The 26,065-nt window shown below is 32.0% G+C and overlaps 2 protein-coding genes across 3 annotated transcripts; both read right to left on the bottom strand.

Moving 5' to 3' along the window:
- Nucleotides 1–895: 895 nt before the first annotated feature.
- LOC149482159 (NADH-cytochrome b5 reductase 2) lies at nucleotides 896–13,664 on the bottom strand. Of its 2 annotated transcripts, XM_089704172.1 has the most exons (7): nucleotides 9,109–9,242; nucleotides 7,703–7,853; nucleotides 7,245–7,467; nucleotides 6,919–7,037; nucleotides 6,134–6,338; nucleotides 2,095–2,289; nucleotides 896–1,401 (listed from the first exon to the last, which is right to left on the bottom strand). In XM_089704172.1, exons 2-7 carry the CDS (start codon nucleotides 7,748–7,750, stop codon nucleotides 1,229–1,231), a joined length of 963 nt encoding a protein of 320 aa, XP_089560298.1. In that variant the 5' UTR covers nucleotides 7,751–7,853; nucleotides 9,109–9,242; the 3' UTR covers nucleotides 896–1,228. The 2 variants fall into 2 exon arrangements, with proteins under 2 accessions (XP_089560298.1, XP_089560299.1); XM_089704173.1 differs by lacking the exons at nucleotides 7,703–7,853; nucleotides 9,109–9,242 and adding an exon at nucleotides 13,414–13,664.
- A 1,664-nt stretch (nucleotides 13,665–15,328) lies between these two features.
- On the bottom strand, nucleotides 15,329–24,669 carry LOC149482158 (proton-coupled amino acid transporter-like protein pathetic). The gene is made up of 9 exons (XM_089704152.1): nucleotides 24,464–24,669; nucleotides 20,864–20,998; nucleotides 20,434–20,584; nucleotides 20,183–20,304; nucleotides 18,592–18,676; nucleotides 17,694–17,938; nucleotides 17,186–17,398; nucleotides 16,313–16,482; nucleotides 15,329–15,699 (listed from the first exon to the last, which is right to left on the bottom strand). The coding sequence occupies exons 1-9, from the start codon at nucleotides 24,499–24,501 to the stop codon at nucleotides 15,452–15,454; spliced, it is 1,407 nt and encodes a 468-aa protein (XP_089560278.1). The 5' UTR covers nucleotides 24,502–24,669; the 3' UTR covers nucleotides 15,329–15,451.
- Between the last annotated feature and the right edge of the window lie 1,396 nt (nucleotides 24,670–26,065).

The raw sequence follows: 26,065 nt of genomic DNA, 5'->3' as shown, positions 1-26,065 counted from the left end.
GATTTTTCCGCAAATACTCTATAAACTTCGTAACCTGCTGACTTAGAGCTCTGAAAATTTTATGTTTAATAAATTATCAGTTACACAAAAGTCCCTGACGAGGATTTTTTGTTTCACTGATTGGTATCTTTTTAAATACAAAATGCGAGGAAAAAAGAAGGTGCAGCGGGAGAGGTTTGAGATCCGTCAAGTATGGTCAAGGTTATTAGCGCATGTATAAGCCTTAAAAGTGTATTAGGATTTAGGACATCTTCACTTATTTTGTTCATCATTTAACTCCTAACTATTGTTAAGTAATTTATTTATTTATACATTAACTGACCACAGCACTATTTTTGGCTTTAATAACTACTTGAGCATAGTGTAGGGATTTAAAATTTTTTTCAAAAGTGAGACATATGCATTTTATAGGTAGGTATAAAAGTACGTAATAAGATAGTGGTAAAAATATAATAATTTCATGTTTTTACTTCATATAGAATAAAGATATCATCAATTAGATATAAAATGTCATAATACATCAAAAAAGCCTCGTAAATAATAATATAAATTATTTGGTTATTTGGTAAATGACTTTAGTAATAAAAAGCATTTTATTTGTTTGAGCCCTTAGAAATAGAAATGTCACTAATTTCGTTAGAAACCATTAAAATAATTAATGCATTTCATAAACGAGCAATGAATGACTGGTCATCAAGATTATATTGTTATCACATTATATAACTGTATACCTAACGCATTAGATTATATTTATAGTGTTTTCCTTAATTATTTAATCGATTGCAAAAAATAGAAGAATAACATTTCCATAAAATTATTTATGTAGGTACTAGCACAGACTAATAATAATATACTACGTATACAAGTACTAGGTACAAATCAAAGTCACTGAGTATAAATTTTACCAAACATATATTTTTAAAAATTCTATAAATCTACCGTGTAACATTCAATCACTTACGAACCATTAAGACATTAACACAATAGTCTCATCGCGTCTCACAACCAATATTAATATGCATAAACAAGTTGTAAAACAACGATTCAAAAAATTACGTACATAACATTGTCACCTTTATCGGACCTCGATAAGTCAACACGATACAAATAATATGTTCGTACAATAAAACATTTATACAACAATAATAATTATTTAATAAATAAAAAAATATAATTCCATTTTAAAACAATGGAGGTAGTTGATATTATTTTAAATCTACGTTTTCTCTTAGTAGGCGAAACGCAAGTCTTTATGGTAATTCAATTTATCGAGCGCTGGATTGCAAGCGTGGTTGATCATCGGCGGTGGGCCACACATTAGTACAATGACGTCATCGGCGGGCGGGAACAAATGGTCGCGGACCATTTCGTCGTTTATGAAACCTGAGCTATAGGTCCAACCTGTAGTATATGAAATAAACATAATATTAGAATGGAGAGAATTTCAATGTTGTAGAATCTATAAAATATAGCAAGCGTAATTCGTATTTATTTCTACTTTTTACAATACTTATATTGAAAAAAATTACCTATACCATTTCGTTTATAAAAAACGAAATATTTTACATAATTATTTCAACTTAAACTTGAGATAACAACACAGTTTTGGTGCTATTTTTCGATTAATTAATTTTTTTCCCGTTTGAGCCAGAAGACAGATCACCTATATTATTTTTAGTGTATTTGTGCACTAAAAATAATACTCACGCTCAATCAATTTCAGCGGATGGATTATCTCAATCTCGAATGTAATAAATAGGTTTTTTCCCCCATTATGTATTTTTATGAAACTTATCAGCCGTTGATAAATCTTAAACGGCTTTATAAACTCTTAGCAAAGTACAGGATTAGATAAAAACGTTACTTGTATATTCACTACTGGCTTCGCCTGAGTAGATACATATTTTCACTAAGTTTTAAACAATCAGAAGATACGTGAAATCAAGAAAACAAAATCAGTTTAGCCTTTCATAAGCTTAAATTAACCTAACTTTAATATAATCATTATCAGCCCATATTTGTCCACTGCTGGACATAGGTCATAGACTTTTATTTACTTACTAAAAAATATATGAGAAAATTGATAATACTAACTCTCTGTAGGCCTGTCAATCGTGTACCACAAACTGAATTGTTCAGGATGCTCCCTTTGATATTGTTCCAATTCGTTCCTCAGTAAGATATCATCTTCAGTCTGGTTTGCGAACAGGAGTTTTATTTCCGTGTTATCTTCAGGGTCTTGGCAAATGTGTCTGATAAGTTGCAACATAGGTGCAATGCCCGTTCCACCTGTAAAACAATTATTTGTGTAATAATACCGGTTTTTTTTAAATTCAGCCACACATTGGGTAATACGGCCATTTTATACATGAGTGACTATCATCATTTAGTTCAAATACCTACTTAATTCAAGTTTATTCAAATTTAAAACAAGTTTTTTAAATCTAATATTTTAATGTATTTTAATCCTCTATTAGCTTAATGTTTTGAAATACAATTGTTGTTTTATATTAATGTTCTTCCAATTTCCGTAGACTTCACATCTTTATGTATAACATTAGGAAACACATCTGTTTATAATTAAACTGTAATACATAATATCTTTATCAGTTTAAAAGAATGACCCCTTTTAACATTAAACGTTTTCACATTTAAAAAATTGAGATAAAAATTTGAGAATACAACAGTTCATTAGATATTGATTGTTTAAACTGGAGAGTTACAAATTCAAATAATTGCTAAAGGAATAAGATTATATGTATGGGGTTCATTGATATAATATAGATAATAATAAGTGTACTATTGACTCATTGAAGGCTTTTTGCACAAGCATTTCCTATTAAACTATTTTTAATTCAGATAAAGATTGGATAAGATATACTTTGTTTCAGTGATAAAAACGTATTCATTTTCTCTGTAGAATAACCATGAGTAAGGGTGCTTTTCTACCAATAATGAGCAAGGAATGTGTTTGTAAATAACCAATCATATTGATTGCTTCACATCCTCGCACATTATTGGTGGAAAACAAGAAGCTTATATCTAATACACTGGAGATTGCACTATGACCATTAACTTGTAACAAGAAAATATGACCTTGAATGACGCCTGTATGTTTTTTAATCCCTTTCACACCAACTTGCCAAGTTAGGTGTGAAAGGGATAAAAAACATACAGGCGTCATTCAACGTTATATTTTCTTGTTACAAGTTAATGTTCATACTGAAATCTCCAGTGCATTAGATATAAGCTTCTTGGTGGGAAAGTACCCTAAACATTGTACCTTTACCTGCGTTTTATTATTACCAGACAACATGTTATCAATTCTCAATATCTTTCCTACTAAATCCTGAATTGATATGTTATCAAGTCAATAGCTACATGATATAATATGACTATACAATTCAGAATTTTATCTACAAACTACGCACATATTATATCACTGAAATAATTATACCAATATTAATTTTGTTTTGTATATTTAATCAAACATAACAGTGTATGAGGTAATTGTAATATATTTTAGAGATGTGGTTAGATAAAAAGATTATTGAATTTAGGTATGATAAATTTTATAATCTCACTCTCACTTACTCACCCATACAATCTCACACCCCCACAAATACATAATATAATATGGGTGCCAATGTTCAATAAGTTGTGTATGTTTAAATGTTCCAAATAAATAATTTGAATTTAGTTAAATGGTTAGGGAGCCAGAAGCAGATTTTATGACCAAGTTCCTCTCAAGCGGTAATTAGTAAAATGCATCAGAGTATAGTATTATAAAGCCTCGTGAACGTCAGCTGGAGCTCGGTTGGGGGGATGAGCGGCTGTAGCCTCCCACGCACGTAGGAAAAAAAAATACATTCATTCATTTCCTCTCAGCTAAAAATTTGTCAAATTGTAGCTAACCCAATATCTCAACGAAAAAAAATAATCAGCTGGTTACAGCATGGTGTATTATACGTCAGCTGGTGGCTCGAACATGAAAAAAAAAATATTATTTTCCGTGATTTCCTCTCAAACAAAAATTTACCTGATGATAGCTTATATGTAACTGTGGATAAATATATAAGTCAGCTGGCTGTATCTTGGTGGAAAAACCGTCAGCTGATACTTTGAAACTTATTACATAGGAGTATCTATTGCCAATTTATATGCATCAGCTGACTAGATTTTCCTCAACTTATTGCTAGCTGATTCTTTTATTTATCGCATCAATATATTTTTAACACTCTCACTCACAAATTTTCATCTGAGAGGAAATGACGATATCTTTATGGAGTTTCTTGCCGGTTCTTCTCCATAGATACTGCTTTCCGAATCTTAGTGATATAGATATTATAGATCTCTTAGTGAGTCCCTAGCACGTAAATTATAATATATAGAGCGTATGGCTCTTTTCTGTAATATAAATATAGTTTCTATATCTGCAGCCCTGCCCCATAGCAGAATTCCATAGGACATAATGCTATGAAAGTAGCTAAAATAAACCAATCTAGCCGTGTCTTCATCGGTGAGATGCCTTATTCTTCGAACTGCATATGCAGCTGAACTAAGCTTAGCAGCTGCGGTGGTGGCAACATGGGCCCCCCATTGTAGCTTCTCATCTAGTGTCAAACCAATCACAAGAAAAACAGTGGAATCCACAGGGTATAATACCTCCCCGTTTAAAATAATATCCCTTTTCACCTTTTTTACATTTGGAAGGATAAATTCTACACAATTTGTTTTTTTTTTTGCATTTAATAATAAATTATTAGCAGTGAACCAATTGGATATGCGTAAAAGAGCAGAGTTTATTATATTGTTTTTTTTTATCGAGTAACTAGTTCATTTATTGCTAATTGATTATTTAATTATTTAAATATATAAAATTATTTGATTACATACTTATTCGTTTCAAAAATATTGATACTGAATGTTTATTTCAACTCAACTCTTATATTGAAGCGTAATGTCGAATAATTAAAGATATCGTCATTTCCTCTCAGATGAAAATTTGTGAGTGAGAGTGTTAAAAATATATTGATGCGATAAATAAAAGAATCAGCTAGCAATAAGTTGAGGAAAATCTAGTCAGCTGATGCATATAAATTGGCAATAGATGCTTCTGTCTAACTCCTATGTAATAAGTTTCAAAGTATCAGCTGACGGTTTTTCCACCAAGATACAGCCAGCTGACTTATATATTTATCCACAGTTACATATAAGCTATCATCAGGTAAATTTTTGTTTGAGAGGAAATCACGGAAAATAATATTTTTTTTTTCATGTTCGAGCCACCAGCTGACGTATAATACACCATGCTGTAACCAGCTGATTATTTTTTTTCGTTAAGATATTGGGTTAGCTACAATTTGACAAATTTTTAGCTGAGAGGAAATGAATGAATGTATTTTTTTTTCCTACGTGCGTGGGAGGCTACAACCGCTCACCCCCCCAACCGAGCGCCAGCTGACGTTCACGAGGCTTTATAATACTATACTCTGATGCTTCTGACGAATTATCTCTTGAGAGGAAATAATGAACCCAATTTGCACCTGGCTCCCTAACTAAAAATTATTGTGATATTTCATGCTAATAAAACAATTTGTAGTTTTTATAATTATTCAAAATATTATTATTTATTTTAACTAAATTGTGTTTGAAATTAAAGGAAAAACTAGTTTGTTTTTATGCCAGTCTATTGACAGGTTTTTAATAACAAGAGTAGTACATATAAACATTTCAAGTTCTATAAAAAATGGAGACTATGTATTTATTTAATTAACCTTACAAAGGTCAGGAAAGGTTTGTCATTGTGAGATATCAGTTTGCTAAGGTATTAGATTGGCATTTCAGTCTTTATTCATATCTCAAGAAACTGATAACAGTTTTGTTATTTATTGTATTAAGTATAGAATTGTGTTGCTCTTTAAATAATTTAAAATATATAAGTGCTTTAATAAATTATAAAATTGACAATTTTTTTTTTGCAAGACAAAAAAATAATAAAATCAATGTCATATAAGAAAAATGTTTCATACATGTGTCTTCTGTTAGTTAACGCTTGGTCAGTATTAGGGATTTTGTCCATAGGAGGCTACATATAACCCAATTATAATAAGTAATGAAATATTTAACTCACCAGCAATCATATTGATTTTCTTCACACTAACTGGAGTTGGCGGACCTTTTACTTGCTTCTTGATGTGGAAAGTGCCATTATTCATATATACCAATCTTCCTGATGGACCTCTAACGTCAATTGTGTCACCAATTTTCATACTTTCCAAATGCTGTGACATTTTACCACCATCAGGGAACTTTGGGTGGACATTTTTGAAGTAAACCTGTATGAGGAAAATGTTTCTATGTAATTGCTTTTCCTTATTTGCTCATGGTTATAAAAGCAAACAGTTAGATAGCTTATCTATTCAATTTTTTAAATAAATCTATGTATACAGGTACTAAGTCAGCCAAACATTAATTCAGTGAACCCAAGGCTCAAATCTATTGAATAATTTATGGAATTTTTCCCCACTGCTTCTTCTAATAGTTCCACAAGATGATATATAAAATATATTTTTGTGGCAATTTCATTTTAGAAATGTATGTTTAGCCATATATTTTATAGCATACACTATTTTAATAATTTAATATACTACTTATATGAAAAAGTATTTTCATAACTTTTTAAGCCTTAATACAACTTAATATGTACTTATTAAGAGAACAAAATGAATATTCAGTTGTGTATGATTTTAGTTATGTTATCCCGAGTTTGGTTTTTCTTAAATGAGTTTTCCCATTCTTTTTCTACAATATTAAGCTTCCTACATCATTTTTATCAATCAAGTTATAGTGGTAAGAGATGAATTTTTCTTATGAAATTTATATTATAAATATGCATAATAAAGAAATAAACTTTACCTTAATAACCAGATCAACATAGCCCTTCTCTTTATCACTGGAGACAGGAGTATAAGCTCTTACAACCAGTTCATCGTTGATTCTAACCGAAAGGTGAATATGCTGACCAATAGGCAATCCTAAAAATTGAAATTTAAATAATATATTTGATAATCACTTAGTTTTAATACAATATTTAAACCAAGAGCCTTGAAGTCTTAGGTACAAAATTATAAGTCAACACGGCTATTATGTAAATTATTTCCAATTTGCTTTGTTGATGTGAATATTTCATGCTGTTTTTTATTAAAATTAGTACAAAATATTGATTTGCTATTATAACTTACCTAGAACATGATCAGAAGTGGGTAATCCAAATCGGAACCTCCTTGTGTCATGACTTAATTCTTGCCGCTCTATTAGAGGCAAGGGATATTTGACACTGTTGTCTACTAAAGTAATGGGATTTTTCTTCTGGGATGAAGCATTTGTCTTCTTTCCCCATACACAGTTTGCAACAACTGTTATGGCAACTACACCTGCACCCACACCAGCTATAATCGGCAAAACCTAAAAATTATAAATTCAAATTTATCAATTCAATGTAACTATTTTATTTAGAAGGATAGACATGGTAAATAGACACATGAAATTGTAGTGAACATTCAGATTTATAATGCTAAAGTAATGTGATATGAGTCTTTGAAAAAATAGAAGTTTCTAAGCAGATAAGGTAAGTACATAAGTATTATATTACTATGTAGACAGATAAAGAATATTTAGATGAACACACTTAAATACATACAGGAATATTCTCAAATATGTCGTGGAAAGCAGCTTCCAAATTACTCATTGTATCTCACACTTCAGACGACACTACGGCCGCGCGTTACTTAAGTTAATGATACTCAATGACATGAAATATAACCTTAGCTTTGCACTCTAATACAAATGTTGGGTTGACTTTAGAAACGTGCGGCACGAATTTCGGCGCGATTTTAATTTTTATCGATCGATAATGATGCCCCGAAACATACATTAGCGGCTTTTCGTGAGGAAACGTGTAATTACAGAGAAATCTTTTTTTTTTAATTTTCGAGATTATGTTCAAAATTGTTTGAGTTACATTGACAAAACTACAAGAATTGTGTTTGAAAGAGATAACAAATGTCTTAATGTACATATTAAAAACCATAGTTCATTCAAAAGCATGTTGCTGAGTGGACAACAATTCATATGGATTATTGGCGAGCATATGATTGTTTGGGGATATGGATATGTTCATAAAAAAGTTAATCACTCAGACCCAGACAACCCATTTGTTGCCCCTGACCCATTTGAGTCCCAGTGGCATGATGTAAAAAGATTTTTTAAAAAAGATAACTATAACCACCCAGCAAACTTCGGTGATAATATTATAGAATATGTGGAGACGCTCGGTGGAAAAAATAAAATGGATCCATTCATTGCCATTGTAAATTGTATCAAACATGTATACAAGATTTGAATAAATAATTATTTAAAAAAATGTTTTTATTGTATGTATATTGCACACAAATTGTTAATCACAGAACCGAATCTGTCCACCCCGATTCCACGTGGTACTTGTCTGTCATACACTAGAGTGTATTTAAAAAGTCGGAGGCGCGGAGGAGCGTGGCGCCCACGTGTGCTGAGGAGCAGGCAGAGTCAAGCGAGCCGAAGTGGCTGAGGCTGGTCGCCAAAGGCGACCAAAATGCCAAAGCTACGAAGGCGAGTGAAGACTCCTGCCTGCAACGAGGTACACGGGGGCAAGCGCCACGTTCTGCAGCGCCGGAGCAGTCAAGAAAGCCCATAATCTTCGATATATTTCTAACTACATCACTACATACATGGTATAAAACAAAGTCGCTTTCTCTGTCCCTATGTCCCTATGTATGCTTAAATCTTTAAAACTATGCAACGGATTTTGATGCGGTTTTTTTTAATAGATAGAGTGATTCAAGAGGAAGGTTTTAGTATATAATTTATTATGTTTTAGACGAAGCGGGTGAAGCCGCGGGCGGAAAGCTAGTATAAATATAATCTCAAAAAAAAAAAAAAAAAAATAGAAGGGGGGGTTTCCGCACCCCCCCATTTTATAGGGGGTCTCCCCTTACTTCCCCCCTCCCTTTCCCTCCCCTCCCCCCCCTTAATTCGTGCCGCAAATTTCTAAAGAAATACCCAAATGTTCACTGAGGAGGAACCTTGAACCCTGCTATCTAGGAGTGATTGATTATATGAATTTAACACTGATTACCTACGCGTAAACAATATAAACACGACGCTTATGCAGGGAATACAGTGGAGCAGTGGAGGGACTAGTGTTTACATGGGCGTAGCTAGCCATGGGCACAGGGTGGGGCAAAAAAAACCGGCCAAGTGCGAGTCGGAGTCGTGCACCGAGAGCTCCGAACAAACCTATTTTTTATTATGTTGTAACTCTAAAATGTATGTTTTAGCAATTTTTCCGTTATCTGTGCTATAAGGCGCGGGTCAAACACAAGCGGCGCGGGCGCGGGCGTGCCATAAGCGCACCTCTTGAATCTGTTTTGCACCACGTCCTTCTTATACATTTTGTATGAAAGAATTTTGGAAAGGCGACGAGGCGGCACGCCACGGTTGCGCCGCGGGCGTACCGCAGGCGTACCGCAGGCGCGCTTCCCCCATCGCATCCAAATAGAGGTCAATTCACGGTCATACACAATCAAAAACAAATCGGGTGGTAGTAGACCGGGAGATACTGACACAAAATTTCGAGTCATTTGTCTGTTACAATTTTTACAAAAAAAAAATTTGCAGATTTTCGGCGGTATGGCGACCATTTGGAATCGTCCGAAAAGTATGGCATGGCGATTTTCGTAAATGGCTGCACGACGATGGTTACCTGTGCAAAAGTTAGCCTGGTACAAATGGTTGAATTGTTTTTTTTAAATCAACACATTCGCGTCGGTATGGCGGGCTGTAAGTCACACCGGAAAAGTATGGCATGACACTACCGCCTACTTCTTTTTTATGGGCTATCGGTAAATTCTAAATTTTTTGTGTTACAAATCGTTTGACTTCGCTATTTTTCCGACGAGTTCGACTAACGCCCACGCGACTAAGCCGACGGTACCAGCGTTCACACCATCGTTTTTCTTTTTGTCATTGCGTACTAAGACCCCTGTAGAACCGCCATCCTGTTACAAATGACTCGAAATTTTGTGTCAGTATCTCCCGGTCTATAGGAGACGGTAGCCTGTCAGTCAAAAATGTGTTCTCTCTGTGTGGAATTATATAGAGCTGCTATTACATACCCTTCTTCGTTTTGTTTTTAAAGGTGAATTGAATTAATCGATGAAATGATTTACACAGGTGATGGCAGTAGGGAAAGTGAAAATGAAGAAGAGCATAATGAAAGTTCCCATGTATTTACAATGTCAGAAATAAAGATAATCCTGATTTTGATTGTGTTTTTTATTTATTTGTAATTGTAATAATATTGTGGAATGATCAGTACTGTAAATACTTTTGAACTGAGATTTTAATGATAAGATTTATATGGTTTAAATGTAAACCTGTGTTTGAAAACCATATTTTATCTATACTAATATTATTAGGTTTGTATGTATGTATGTATGTATGTATGTATGTATGTATGGTTTTCACGCATAAACTAGGTACTGGACCGATTTTGATGAAATTTGGCACAGATAATCTTTAGACCCTGAGAAAGAACATAGGCTACCTTTTATTGCGAAATATGTACCACGGGCGAAGCCGGGGCGGACCGCTAGTACAATATAAATTTTGTGTTATTTTAACCTTCTTTTCTTCCATCATTACACCAGTACTACTTTAAAATTACTTTAAAAGTACTATAAAATTTTCCAAGTAAATTCCAACATTTCCAACAAAGATATATTTGCAATCGTGGGGTTATCCTCGCTATTTACTTACAAGGAATTATCAAAACAAAATCGTTACTTTCAAATTAACGTTACTTTCAAATCTCTTTTAGCACAAAAAACATAATTTTACTAAATTATGCATGAAGAAAATGCATTTAACCACTCTATATAAATATCATTTTCGGACGCCAACAGCGCGCCCGCGGTGCGCCCGATGCGCGCCGCGCCGCTTGTATATGTCCCGCGCCTAAGACATTGCTTTTAACCAAATTTCAAGTCTCTGTGTTCACGGGAAGTATACAATGTAGGTTTTGATTCCCTTGCGAATGTCGAAATTTGCGATAATTTACAGCATAAAATGGCTGTATCTTTTGATTGCGTTGGCTTATAAGTTTGATTTTTTCACAGCTTTAAGAGACCGTAGACTTGAGTATTCGATATAAATTTCAGCTTGATAACTCTACGCGTTCCTGAGAAAAAGTGTGTTGACAGACAAACCGACAGGCAGACTTTGTTGTGCGTGTGTCTGTCTAAAATACCTTAGCTGAAATAATAATGAATGAATCAAAACAAACAAAAGATACCTACAGCCATTTATGTTGCAAATTTCATCCCTATATTATACAGGATGTAATCGTTAAGTGTGCACAATGCACATGTTTAGGATATTACTTACATGTTTAGGATAGTCATATCTCATACTAAATGTATGGGAGTATTTGGTGTAACTTTTTTGGATATTTCCTGTTATATTTTTAAAAAGTTATTATTGTCATTTTACTCATTAGGTAAAGGGCTTTCGATATCAGTTTAAAGTTTTTTGATATCTGCAATAGTTACGGAATAATCGCCTGTGCACACTTAACGATTACACCCTGTATAGTTTATCTGTCTAATACAATAATATGATTCCTTTCTACCATAAAATATAGGTCTATGTAAATAGAAAAATAAACCATTTTAAATAACTCAGTAAATAAAGCAAAACCTTGCACTTCCGATTTCATGTTTGTTTTAGGTTAATGGTCACTTATTGACCATAAAAACACAAAATGCAGAGAGTTCCAGGTGGAGCTTTGCTCGCAATCTTATAGTTTTTGACCGATATCTAGAAAACTATCCACTTTAGGGCAAAAGTTGTTAAGACTTTTTTGTAGAAAGTAAAATTTCGCAAATTTTATACCATGTGAATTTTTTTGTAAAACTTACCAGTTTATGGCCTATTTGATGAACCGGTTGATCGTTAAATATTGGATTAATGAATAAAATGCATGTCTGTACATAGTTTTTAGGTCACTTTATTCTCTACAAGTTTTGTTTTAAAATTTTTTTTCTAGTGCCCATATTTTTTGAGTTGTTCCACGTATAATGTAGAAATGCCGCCGCTCGGCGGGTGACGTGGCAGGCCAAAAGCTTTTTTACGGATGTAATAAAAACGAAGAAGAAATTTCCAATGCAAGTGGATTTTCACCGTTTCCGAAACGACAAAATTTTTGATTTTTTTTAATTATAGAAAATTTTTAATACATTTTTTAAAATATTTTCCTTTATTTTATTCTTGCATGCGAATATAAAATAACTAATCAATATTATTTAGTTGTACGAAACATATACGAAACATACATAGGCCTAAACATACCTTAAAATTTACTATTTATCGCCAAACGTTAAATGACTCAAAAAGCATTAGAAAAAAAAGTTTCAAATAAAGTAATCTGAATAAATGGATAATGCATATGTATAATATATTAATGCCTATGCATTTCATTGATTAATCCAATATTTAAAGAGTTACTTGCCAAAGATGATTAACCGGCTCATTAAATAGGCCATAAATCGTAAACGGAAAGTTTTACAAAAAGTTGACAAGGTATAAAAGATGTAAAATTTTACTACCTACAAAAAATTCCCAATATTTTTTGCCTTAAAATGGATAGTTTCCGAGATATCGGCCAAAAACTTTTATATAAGATTGCGAGCGTAGCTCCACCTGGATCTGTCAGCATTTTGTGCTTTTATGGTCAGTTACTTATCCTAAAACAAAAGTGAAATTGGATGGGAAATTTTGTGCAAATTTGACTAAATAAAAACAGGGGTAATGCACTGCACAATAACAGAATGGGGTAACAGTACTACCCTCCTTTGCTGGCACCAAAAGTGGTTTAAATCATGTAACATAGAAGCTTTTTGTTTAGATTGCATTTTTTTGTGTCGACTGTCGACTGACAACTTTCGAGTGAGAATTTTTTTACGGATATTTAGTTTTGTAGTCAGTACCTAGATAATTACGTTTTTTAGATTTGGTTAGGTACCTCCCTGGTCAGAGCCAGGGTGGGGCAAGTGCCCCACCCTGCCCCACCGTGGCTACGCCCATGAGTGTTTACGAGGTGAATAATTGCAGTGTTGCAAAATTTTGATTTGTACATACCATTTTTTTTATTTCAGTTTCAACTTTCAGCACAAACGCATTTCAAGTAAAAAGGATTTCTAAGCACTGGACTCACCTTTAAATTTGATTTTATCGAAAGATAGTATTTAATGGAGATAAGTAAAACCAATCACCAGACTCTGGTTATCTATACTGTATTAACAAGAAATAACTTACGCTTTTGGAGCTAAAATTCACATCGAACACCATTTTTGTGAAATATGATGAAACCTCTCATGCGTTTACAATAAAGATTTAACCTCAAATTAAACAACACAGGGGATACCGGACAATATTATCTATAATACTTATTGGTTATGCAATCGACCACAACATGTAAGAGAATGTGAGTAAATGTTTGAGATAATTGGTTTTAGTGCTGATAAAAATATTTTTGATCGTTTTGGCGCGGCAACCTGCAGGTATACGTTTTGGACGTTTTCCTTTTAGAAGGCGTTAATTTTCTTGTGCATATGGATAATCTGAAAAAATGTTAACTTACCTTTTAATGGATTTACATGTATATATTTTAGTTGTAGGCAATTTAAATTATACATTTTTCAGCAAATAACATTTTATACTAAATACATCCGAGAAATACATAAATACATAGCTAACTAATAATTATTTGACAATGGCACAGATAAAAGATACATATTAAGGAAAAATCTGTGGGAAAAATCTTAGAAAATTGTAATTTAAAAATCATAGGTATAATAAAAACCACATAAACTTAGCTACTCGACCGGGACTATTTGATTGAGTTAGTATTTTCAGCAAAAACCTTATTTTCATAGAGATATTTTTTAAGTGGGTGATGGTGATAATAAGACATAAGAAGGTGTGCTTTTCTCTTGCCGTAGTTCGTATTGAGGGTAGAGCTTAAAGTCCGCCCTTTGGATGGAGGTAGGTATTCATCTAAATTTCGTTAAAAAAATAATCCATACTTATACTTAAAATATACTTATACTTATATACTTATTATACTTATATACTTATTTTACTTATATACTTATTTTACTTATTATCCATACTAATATTATAAATGTGAAAGTATCTCTGTCTGTCTGTCTGTTACTCAATCACGCCTAAACTACTGAACCAAATTGCATGAAATTTGGTATGGAGATATTTTGATACCCGAGAAAGGACATAGGATATCTTTTATTGCGAAATATGTACCACGGGCGAAGCCGGGGCGGACCTCTAGTAATACATAAACATATATTCCTACTTGTTAGAAAATCAATTTTATGTTGGTTTGTTGTTCTTCAGGTAAGTACCTACCAAAAATATGAACATTCATACACAAAATTCTTCAATGAAACGATTAGAAAGTTATGTTTTTACATTATTCATTTTGGCGCCCCTCATCTTGGCTCCTCGCCACCGCTCTACCTTCCTATCCCAGCATAGCACCTATTCAACCATAGTAGTTCAGACTATCTTCAATCTTCAGTGTGTTGATACACCAATCAGATCATGAATAAGTAATTAATTTAGATTAATATTACATTACAAATAGTAATTAATAATTATATTAGTAAAATAAAAAAAAACCTACCTACTTAGGTGTACCTTCCTAATTAATAATATAAAATGTTATTATTTTATGTGTTAGGTATATAGAAGATATTGCTTATTTATATTTGTATGGCCTTATTTAAAATACGTGTAAGTCACAGGTGTAAGTACTTATGTAAATTTCTGGGAAAACCATTTCAGGTTTCTCTTTTCATTTTAATTAGAAACCAATTTCCATTAGCTTGTAACCAGGGTTAAATGCTGGTGTAAAACTATGTTAAATATCAAAAGTGCATCTAGAAGAAATATAATTGAATAGGTACATAAAAATCTTCGAGTTTGATATTATAATGGATGTGATTTCTAGTATGTATTATTGCTTTTTTAACTTTTCTATTACAATACAGATTGCCACCCTTTCATCGTATTGTGTCATACAGATTAACTACGATTACATACCTATGTAAGTATGTGAATCACTTAGGCACTTTTGTGTAATACCTACCTACCTATTTATTTAGGTACATAATACGTTTAACAGGACAACGCTTGAGAAAAAACACAGAGATCAGTTTTAGTATAATTTTATTTTTTGTCCTATTTATAATGGTATTAAAATAAATTCATTAATTATTTACATATTGTTCTCGTCAGTCAATACTTCAATAAACCTATATTACATAATACTAATTTAATGTATTTCACTTGTTTTAATGATTTCTCTTACACTTTGCAATACTCCTGTTACTAAAACAAAAAATCCGAATATGATCAAAAACAAATTCTTATATACTACATAATTGTACTTTCCGAGGCCTCTTTCCCATCTGAAGATGAGGTCAATAATTGAAGGTGCGATTAATCCAAGGAATGAGTAGAAAAATGCTCCTTCCAGTCCGATTACTTGCTCCAATCGAGGTAATGTTGCTGCAGCTGCCACTATAACGAAAGAATCAAATCAATAGTTAGGCTTACGTACATTAGTAGGTACATAAGTAGTTGTTGACGAAAGATTTTGAAACAAACGTACGTTTTTGACGACGAAGTGGGAACTATAATTACTGACCAAGTGATCAGGCCACGCACCGCTTTTGAATAAATAGGTTTATTTTATGATGATAGCATCATGATCAATTTAACAAGCAAGTGCGAATTAATTTTTGGCAAACAAGACGAATAAAATTAAAATGACTTTGACAATTTTTTAGTTTGATTTTGATTATGATCTTTTGTATAAAAATATGATAAGTCATGAAAATTCATGGAGTCGTTTAGTAAAAACGCGAATTGCACTTTATTTGCGTTTAGCCAGTTATGGATCAGTTCGTGTTTGCACATATTTTATTTTATAATATTTCATCTTACCAAAAATGATGGCGTAATATTTTTACAATAAATCACGCCAAAATGTTGTTAACAATTATTTACATGTCTATCAAAAATTCTTAATGTCATGTGTTGTCGTTGTTAACGAAAAAACAAAAAATGTAACTGTATATTGTGATAATACGTAGGTATGCAGTAGAAGTGGGTTTGGGTAATTACCACTTACCAGTAAGTATCGCAAATATCGCTCGCATTACAGCTTGTGCATGATTGTGGTACTTTTGCGTTACACGTTGTTTAACATTTCTCCACACGATCTCCATGGGAACGTAGAATTGCAGGATGTAAGTGAAGAATATAGCTAATGTGATGAACACTTTAGCCATCAACGCAGGGCTGAAAATATAATTAGAATTTTTTTTATTGGATAATTGAAAAATATAAAAAAGGATGTATTAGATAACTATTTAAAGCCCAACGCCTAGTATACGGAATTTTTTTTGAGTGTAGGTATTTAACTCCTGCGAAACGGATGGACCGATTCTCATGAAATGTAGGCCGATTGGGTATTACTGAGAATCTGCCAAAATCTATTTTTCATACCTCTCAATGATAAGAGTAAGGCAGAACAACGTTTAGGCGGGTCAGCTAGTTCATATGTTATAAACAACTATTGGAAATTACAAGCATCATATTATGTTTCGACCATCCTATCTTTAACTACTAAAATTGTAAAGAGGCAACATTTTGAATTGTAAATAGTATTCTATTGTTTTATTTTAAGCCAGTAGACATTAATTTAATTAAAAAAAGACGGGTTGCACTCCGGGAGTGCCGGCAGAAGTGAAAACTTGATTATTAACGTTGAGCATGTTTGATATCTCTTACGCTTTTTCGATCAGGTCAGCGTGTCCTGACGCGAGTTTAAGATTTTATACCCAACGCCGCTAAAGAAGTTTTCACTTCAAAAATTATTTATTTACTCAGGTAAAAACTAAAAATATGCGTACATGCATCAATAGTTAATCGATTCAGTGATCATAATAACCCTAATATTACCTAATCCCATAAAATCATACTTTATTAACAGAATACTTACATTTCTTCAGTGGGAAGATTTAACGTGATACTGCCAGCAGCAGCTTCTCCATATTTTAAGTATCCCAATATTCCCATAATCATGTATAGAAGAACAACAATTGACATCGTGATGTTTAAAACGCCCGGGCAACCCAGAAAATGCTGAGGCTTGGCCATTGTATTCTCAACTGGTAAAACAACACCGATTCCTTCCATGGCGAAAATAACGGTTCTGAAAGTATGATTTTAAATTTCATTGCGTCCCATGCAATTTGTAAAAGTACCTATTCGTTAGCCTGATGACTTGTATATCCGCTAAATATAAATAATAGTTCAGGTTCACCTACTTACATTAAAATTACAGAAAAAGCTGGTAATTTTATTTTACATTTTCCTTAAACATTTCAGTCAGAACTTAAAAACTCACGTCAGTCTCCTTAAACTCACGTGATCATAATCAAGACATTCAAATGCAATGCAAACAATATAATTTACAAGATACATATTATTTTAATAATTATGCTTACCCAACAAATAATGGCAGTCGTCCAATATCAACGGCTTTCGGTTTAGAATCAAATTCAGGGAATTCATCACAAATATAGTAAAGACATATCAGAAAAGTTAACACCAATAGTATATTGGCGAAACCTGAAAATGGCGCTATGTACTTCAGGTTTTTGATTTGTGTAAATAATAAGACAGGCACCAGAAACATAAGGCAGTACATTGTTTTGTTTATAGTATTATCCACATAATAGAAGTCGACTATCTGAAAGAACAAGACATTTCCATATTAGTTTTTATTATATAGAAGACATAGTTTCAGATGTTGGCAGCATTCAATTCTATCCTGGATGGTAACATTTCAGTTTTCTGTCAGTATTTTTACGTTTTCTTTGCTATTAGTTACCTACTTATATTATTAGACTTCACTTAACTGTACAGAGAGCAGTGAGAAGGATTTGTCAGGGGACAGATACTGAGATTACTAGTGAGTAATAAGCAATGAGTATAGGTATCCTTTTTCAATTTAACTGAGTATAGAGCAGAAATTGCATTGTATGCATGTACATTGGTGATTATAATGCTACCTACCGAGACTATCCTATTAAACTTTTGCAAGTTTTATTAATTTATTGCTTAGTTATTTTTGCCAAATAATCTCCCTGCAATTTCTACGAATAAACATGTATAATTTCGGTCACATAAAGGTTGACAACGACATAATGCGGGAATAACAGCTATAAGATAATATTATGTGCAATAAAATAATATTTCTATAAGCTTTTATTGCGCATATGCTGGCTATAAATTACTATTGTGTTTGTGTTTAATTCACTTATTATTATTGCTATGAGGTTGCAATAATTTTATATTGTTTATTCGTTATATATTACATTGTCTATCATCCAAAATACCTACCTGTTGTACAGAATCGACGAGTAAGATGACATACACTGCACAAGCGCCAAGAATTGTTAGAGCCATCGCCCAGTCTATAAATATCCTGAAACATTAGTGAAAAATATTTAATACCTACTTCATAACTTGTCACTTGTCAGCAGAATATTGGCGTATCTGAATAAGAGATCAAAAATAAAGAATATAAGTATATTATATCTATACCATCTATATTCTATACTAATATTATAAAGAGGAAAGGTTTGTAATTATGTATGTATGTATATGGTTTTCACGCATAAACTAATGGACCGATTTTGATGAAATTTGGCACAGATAATCTTTAGACCCTGAGAAAGAACATAGGCTACCTTTTATTGCAAAATATGTACCACGGGCGAAGCCGGGGCGCCCGCTAGTTGTCTATAATATTGTTCATACGTCTTGTCTAGTTAGGTCCGATACAAATTTTGTTTATAAGGTAATATTTTTAGGGATCCACACTAAAAGAGGACAGGGAAACTGTAACATTACTTTTTTATAGGTCCATCAGGAAAAATTAACACCATGTATAGACTAAGAGATACCATTTACAAACTATTCATGATTGCTCTAAAAACAAAGGTATTAGGAAGGTATTACCTACATACTGATGATGATTAAGTCTTTAAGATTTTATTGGCATTCTGTATCAAAAATGTGTAAAATTTTCCTTATTGACATTGTTATTCTAAACATTGGTATATTCAATGCTTTTCTATTCTATGAATCCTTGAATAGATGATAAAATTATTACGATAAAATATGCCCTACAATATAAATTATGCTGTATATAATATATAATAATATTATAAACATCACGCTAATACTACAAGTACTTATGATTTTTTTAAACGTGTTCCATATTAACGTTTTTATTAATTCGGCATTGGACTTGTATAATATGTGTCACGACAATTAGAAGTCGATCAAATACATTTGGAGAAACTTATTCTTATTGATATCAAAATTTGTACTTTTTATGTCTGGAACATTTTGTCTCTTGAATGCTTTTTACATAAAAAGCACATTAAATATTCTCTTATATATTTTTACACAATTATTTATACCTACAAATAGAACCTATTACTATTTAGTATTTATTTACTATTGTCGCATCGGTAATGCAAATTAGGCCTTTACACAGATTGATGTTGACAGTTTCTGTTCTTTAGCTACTATTGTGGTTCTGGTATACGTAATTGTAGCACAGTATCAAGTCATACTGGTTTTTGGCGAGCAAGTAAAACGAAATCTTGATTTACTGTTAAATTTTGGGCCACTTGATTCTTTAGTTTTTTGGTTGCAATTGCCAAATGCCAACCACTAAGGTATTAAAACCGAGACTGGAATGTAAAAAGTTATTTCTTATAAAATAACATGTTATTGAGATTGGTGCGATTTATTTTTATTCATATTTTCGCCTAGTGGTTTAAAAATAGAAAATTGTATTGCGTTTTACAATGTTTATATTGTTATTTACGTAAGTACTTCTATATGTCACGTGTGTTTTAATATTATTAAAAAACCCGTCTTAAAAGCTAATATGAGCTCTTAAGATATAAGTAGATACCTGCTAGCAGTAGCAATTTTGCGCAACCGCCTCGGTCCAGTAGCAAATACTGCTTCAACTGTTTCTGCATATCCAAGTGACGGTACTTTTGATACTCTGGAAACATCTTGTGATGTTTTAACCTGCGTACAATATTTACGATAAACAAAAAGACATATTTTGGTTAGTACAACTTTATTAAGTTGGTGGCCTCAATAACAGAAATGTAAACAACTTAAATATGTGTTCTATAAGTATAATCCTGAACTTACCAATAAATAAACGCAATGTGTGCAAATGTACCCTAATATTATTGTTCCAAATATACCAACAATTGATCCTGCATTCTTAAAAGCAGCAGGCATTGCTAATATACCAGATCCTAGTGAGGATTTCAGGAGATTAGCGAATGATCTTATATCTCTGGAAAGAAATGAATATGCAATAGATTAGATTCGGGCAACTGAAGCTGTATGGAAAACTTTAATGAAGTTACTACATTGCCTTGTAGTTTCTTGTTAAGGAAAATCCTTGTACTTATTAATAGTAAGATAAACAAGACATAAGTAACTTTTGCATCGTGTATAGTCACAATATCTATACCATGTCTACACCTAACTAGTTAAGATATAATTAAAATATCGTACCATCTATAAACTTTATATGGTTTAATGGTTGTATTTTAAATAGTAATAGACTTACGAGTTCGGATGTTCCAATTTCCTGTTTTTAAATGGATCGTAGGAATTTTCTTCAATGTCATTTTCTTTACATTTTGTATTGATTGTGTTTACAGAAAATGTGGATGGAAATACTCCATTTTCTGTTATTACCGCCCTGGAATAAATATAAAAAATGCATATTAATACTAATAATTACGTCATACTTGAGTCATGACTTGGAGGCTCTTTTTGGTACCGTGCTGAGAAACTGGTTTGGAAAACGGATACGTCGTGATCTTTTAACAGTTTTGGCACATCGAATAGCTCTAGTACCTATTACATTTATTTTTAATTTACAGTTTACTATCATTATACTTAGCCTAAAAAAGACGGTATCCAAATTAGGAGTACGATCTTTAAAATCTATTAAAACGTTCAACGGAAACAGTCTTTATTGCTTCAGTCATTAAGTAAATTAGCTCAAGATAATTTATATAAGTAGAAAACGATCGAATAATTGGACATGTTTCCATACGATATAATTAAGAAAGTAGCTAAAAGACCGCTCCATATTTTTATGTAAGTAATCATGGTTAGATTGAATCTTAGATCATTAAAAGTATTGAATAGAAGTAAAGTTGATTCTGCATAATATTGTAGTCTGATTTTGGACGAAATCGTGCCAGCAATTTACCGAAATTATAAAAAGCCTAGTTAGTAATCTTGACGCATATTAAATCTGTTGATTTAGTCAAAGTTATGTGTATTAATCATTAAACATTGCGGCACGTTTATTTTACGTGAGATATTCACAGAATATTTATCTTATCGCATGGTATAAGTGAGTATGTAAAATATCACAAATCACTACGGATTAAAAGGCTTTACAAATTAGATTACAGGAGAAGACCTGCAATCACGATACTCCTAGATAATATGCTTTATCATGTATAATTTCAATATTTAAAAATTGATGACTAGGTATGATGTTACTCAGGTCTAAAGACAGATTAACTTGTAGACTACAAGAAAATGCTGTTAAATATTTAAAAGAGGCAGGGCAAATTAGATATTATTTTCATTTTTTGCAATTTCATTAACATGGTTCACCTGTACGCTATATGTTTGTTTCTAACTGTCTAGACTTTATTCCTGTACAGTGATTTGCGGCCTACTTTAAATGGACAGATTTAATTGAAAGAGAGGATCGGTGACAACTGACAATACAATAATTCTATGATCCACCATTTTTGACCCACATATTTTAGAGTGTTTATTTTAGATAATTAAATCGTTTATCAATTGATCAAATATGTATAAATAATAAAAGGTCAGGCGAATCCAGCGATGAAGTCTTCATATTATATGAACAAAACCAGTTTGACTATGATCGGCACGATAATGAGTAATCATAATAATTTAATCAACAATCGTGCAATACATGTGCAATACGATTCAGGAAGATACCTATCTTAAGAATTGCGATTTAATTACAGCTTCTTACTATTTATAGAAAATTACCTTTAAAGGTTTCATTCTATACATATTTGCCTACGTATTATTTTATTTTATTTTCGTCAATTTCGTGTATCAATTATTTTTTTAAGTACTTAATTAATAAATCAAGATAAGTTTGTTCAGATCGATTTACGTCTACGAAATATACCTCCTTTCGTAAAATACAATACCTCTTTTGGTAAAATATCTGCCCAGCTAACAATTTCCTAGATGGGAAGATCATTTTATTATAATACATATTGTTATTACGTTTTAATTCATTCCGTTAGCCAATAGCCATATTAAAGGAAACTATGAATTTAATTATAAATTTTCACGTGCTTTACAGAAATCGAAACAATAATTGTAATTTTAAAACATTTTATCAAAATTAGTAACTCAATTACAGACGCCCCAGTACTAGATAAAGATAAATCACTCTTGACGGGTTTTTAATTATTGTACATGATGAGTTATCAGTTATCAATGAGTTGGCGCAAGTCATATGTTCACCGTGAAACGAAATTCGCCGCATTGCATAAATACGCCTACTAGAACTGAAAATAGTTTATGGTATCTGGGACGACTACTAAATAACGTAGTGTTAACGGGAAGATACTGGGCAATATAAAACGCGTTCATTTGTAACCGTTTTCCAATTATTGTCTGCTTGATTAAACATTGCTATTTTTCATTATAGATAAGTCATTTTTTAAAACGTCGGCCTTGTTTAGAATTTTATGAACGAATAGATAATATATTATAATATACCATTATAATATACTAATGAACAACTGATTGAATAAAAAAAAGGTTTTTGAGAATCGCGTCGCGTCGGTAAAAAATTTCCGCAGCAATTACTTTTTTTCATGCATTAATTAAGGACAAATAGTAATTATAAAAATCAATAAGTAGTTCAAAATAATTAAATAGTTCTTGTTATCTACACTAATATTATAAAGAGGAAAACTTTGTTTGTTTGTTTGTTTGTTTGATTGTAATGAATGGGCTCATAAACTACTGGACCGATTTTAAATATTCTTTCACCATTCGAAAGCTACATTATGCACGAGTAACATAGGCTAGGTTTTATCCCGGAAATCCCACGGGAACGGGAACTATGCGGGTTTTTCTTTGAAAACGCGGGCGAAGCCGCAGGCGGAGAGCTAGTGTTAAATATACAACAGTAATTTTTTAATGAGTTTCTAATAAGATACATGTATGTTGCCTTGATTGGTTAAGACTAGTTCCTGGTAGACAGATAATAAAAAGATCTGTGTTATTTTGCAAAAAAAAAAAATAGACACTCATGTGAAGAATCAGTGTTCTAATAATATAAAAACTCGGTATAAAAAGGACTATTATGGAAGACACAGGCTCCTGAAAAACAGTTCTTACTATCTTAGGAGCCTGGGTCACTTTGATTTGTAAAATTATTATGTGAAAATATATGATTTATTTATTTATTTTATTTATTATAGGGATAATCGGGTAGGTTGTTTCTCTTAAATTGTTTGTTTCATTGAATCTTTTATAAACTTGATGACGTTTTGGTTTTAACTGCATTGCATGAGATGACTGTTATGTATTATGATATTCATTGTTTATACTTTTGGTACATGTATTTGTTATCTAGATATTTTAATAACACTATATAATCATAATGAGCATTAAGAAAAGTGGATTATGAATAGGTACTTAAGCACAGTGTGCAAAATAAGTAAGCACCTGCAAATTGCAATACCTATACGTATAGCGAAAAGCTTTTTGAAGACATTTGACTTCGATATTCCTGTACACATAAATTATATGCAAATATTTTTTAAAATAAAGGGTAGGTACCTACAAACAGTATGTAAAAGTTGTTTATCAGTATAATAATTATAATATAAATTTAAGTAGCTATGTCGGAATTTTTAGGCGTGTATTCAACATTAACTAGAAAGATAAGTTCTAGAAGTAGGCAATAAAATACTTAGGTACCTAGTGAATTGTGAAAAATAATTTTCTTTCCTATTGCATATACTTAGAAACATTTGTAAACAGGGATTTACATTGTACGTGCAAAGCGTAACAAATTTTTATTAGTGTCCAAACAAACTGTTACAAAATTAACGATTGAAAACTGGAAAAAATTACTTACGTTGAACTAAATTCCTTCATATTATAACTATTCGTCATAATCACAGGTATTAATCACTCTATTTCACAATAATACTGTTTGGAAATTTAGTTAACTTTAAAATTAATTTAGTTGTATTTTATTTCTCGTGACATAGCGTGCGGCGTGTCTGTACACGGTAACCACGACAAGACGTCTCCGAAGTCACAGCAGACTCGCAATCATTATGTTTATAAATACAAGAAACTGATACGAAACTCGTAGACGCCGTTTGGCAAGATTCTTAATCGATCTAACGCTAGTGTTTAATAGATCTAATGCAGCTCTATAAATATTTACATTAAAGCTTCCCGCTGCTAGGTGACAATGGTTAATATTTAGACGGGAGATTATTTCATTCAGTAAAACGTTGGATCTGACCAAATCGGGTAATATTCAAGTTTTTATCACCGCGCATACCAATTTCATGGAATCAATTTATAAAGCGTATTAGTATGGATTATTAGATTAAATTAATTAATTTTATAATTAATTATTGAATCAAAGTAAGTATTAAATGTAAATTCATAAAAAAACTTAATGTTTATTAAATATGACTGAATTATAAATGTGAGCTTAAAATTTTGTATTAACTAACTAAAATAAAGCGGTAATTTGGCAAAATGAAAAGAACTGTTGATGTAAATAGAGAGTAGGTACAATAATAATATTGTAATACTGCGGTACAATTCTGTAAGTAGAGGAAGAAAGATGAAATGCTTCTCAATGCTGTAAAGAAAGACAAAAAGGTATTGTGTAAGTTCCCAGTTCCCACCTGGGAGAAGGGCGGTTATCTTCTGGTCTCATTTCTCATGTGATTCTGTTAGAAGCTTTATTAAACCAGGAAATTATTCACGTGATGTGACGAGAAGAGTAGGACACAACGACGATTTAAAATATAATTAACTCCATTATAAATTGTTTATAAATAACCATAGAGCATATAATTCGTAGATACAAATAGCAGTAAAACACGTGCTGGTTCCAATTTATAAAGATTCATAATTATTTACTACAATGTAAATAGTGTCAAGGGCCTTTAAGGATTACCTTGAGAGAGAGCAAAATTAGACTGTCGTTTCCACGTGGAAGGAAGGACGACATTGTAAAGTGATTTTTGGACAAATATTATATAATTTAAATGACTAAGTACATGAAAGAAATGCAACATTTTTGATAGTGCGTTTTGGCAAGTGTTGCAAGTTGGAACGATTATAAAATGGCCTGTAAATTATTTAAATTGAAGTCACTTAACCAGTTACCTACGATTAAACTAGTATATTTGCTTATTCAACTCAATTGGCGCCGCGTCGTCCGTAAACGAAGAGAAAATTAAAAAGTATAGAAAATCTAGAAAAAAACAATGAAGATCTGAAGCCAAAAATCTTTCCTCTTTATAATTTAATTGCTTTGGTGTAGGCATTGTTTAAGGAAAGTCATTAAGAAAATTTAAAATAGGGTACTTATTTCCAACTGACTAACTTAAATCAGTTTCGTTCATTTATGCATCTAAAATTCAAAATAAATCTCTAATCATGTGTAGACTACATTAGTTATGCTTTCACGGCTGGAGATTATGCAGCG

This window comes from Colias philodice, chromosome 15 (assembly GCF_061535455.1).
Source record: "Colias philodice isolate Cphi_HAF_F1 chromosome 15, ilColPhil1 Martin Lab GWU primary, whole genome shotgun sequence".
Classification (NCBI taxonomy): domain Eukaryota; kingdom Metazoa; phylum Arthropoda; class Insecta; order Lepidoptera; family Pieridae; genus Colias; species Colias philodice.
The sequence above is the reverse complement of the archived record's forward strand: the minus strand, read 5'-3'. Positions and strand labels throughout refer to the sequence as shown.

Excerpts from the sequence above, each read along its gene's own strand:
- LOC149482158 (XM_089704152.1), bottom strand. The coding sequence starts at position 24,501 with ATGACGAATAGTTATAATATGAAGGAATTTAGTTCAAC. Across the intron at positions 18,677-20,182 it reads AAAATTGCTACTGCTAGCAG|GATATTTATAGACTGGGCGA; the intron begins GTATCTACTTAT and ends CTAATGTTTCAG. Across the intron at positions 17,939-18,591 it reads TCGTCGATTCTGTACAACAG|ATAGTCGACTTCTATTATGT; the intron begins GTAGGTATTTTG and ends TTGTTCTTTCAG.
- LOC149482159 (XM_089704172.1), bottom strand. The coding sequence starts at position 7,750 with ATGAGTAATTTGGAAGCTGCTTTCCACGACATATTTGAGAATATTCCT. Across the intron at positions 7,038-7,244 it reads CACTTCTGATCATGTTCTAG|GATTGCCTATTGGTCAGCAT; the intron begins GTAAGTTATAAT and ends TTCAATTTTTAG. Across the intron at positions 2,290-6,133 it reads GAAAATCAATATGATTGCTG|GTGGAACGGGCATTGCACCT; the intron begins GTGAGTTAAATA and ends ATTGTTTTACAG.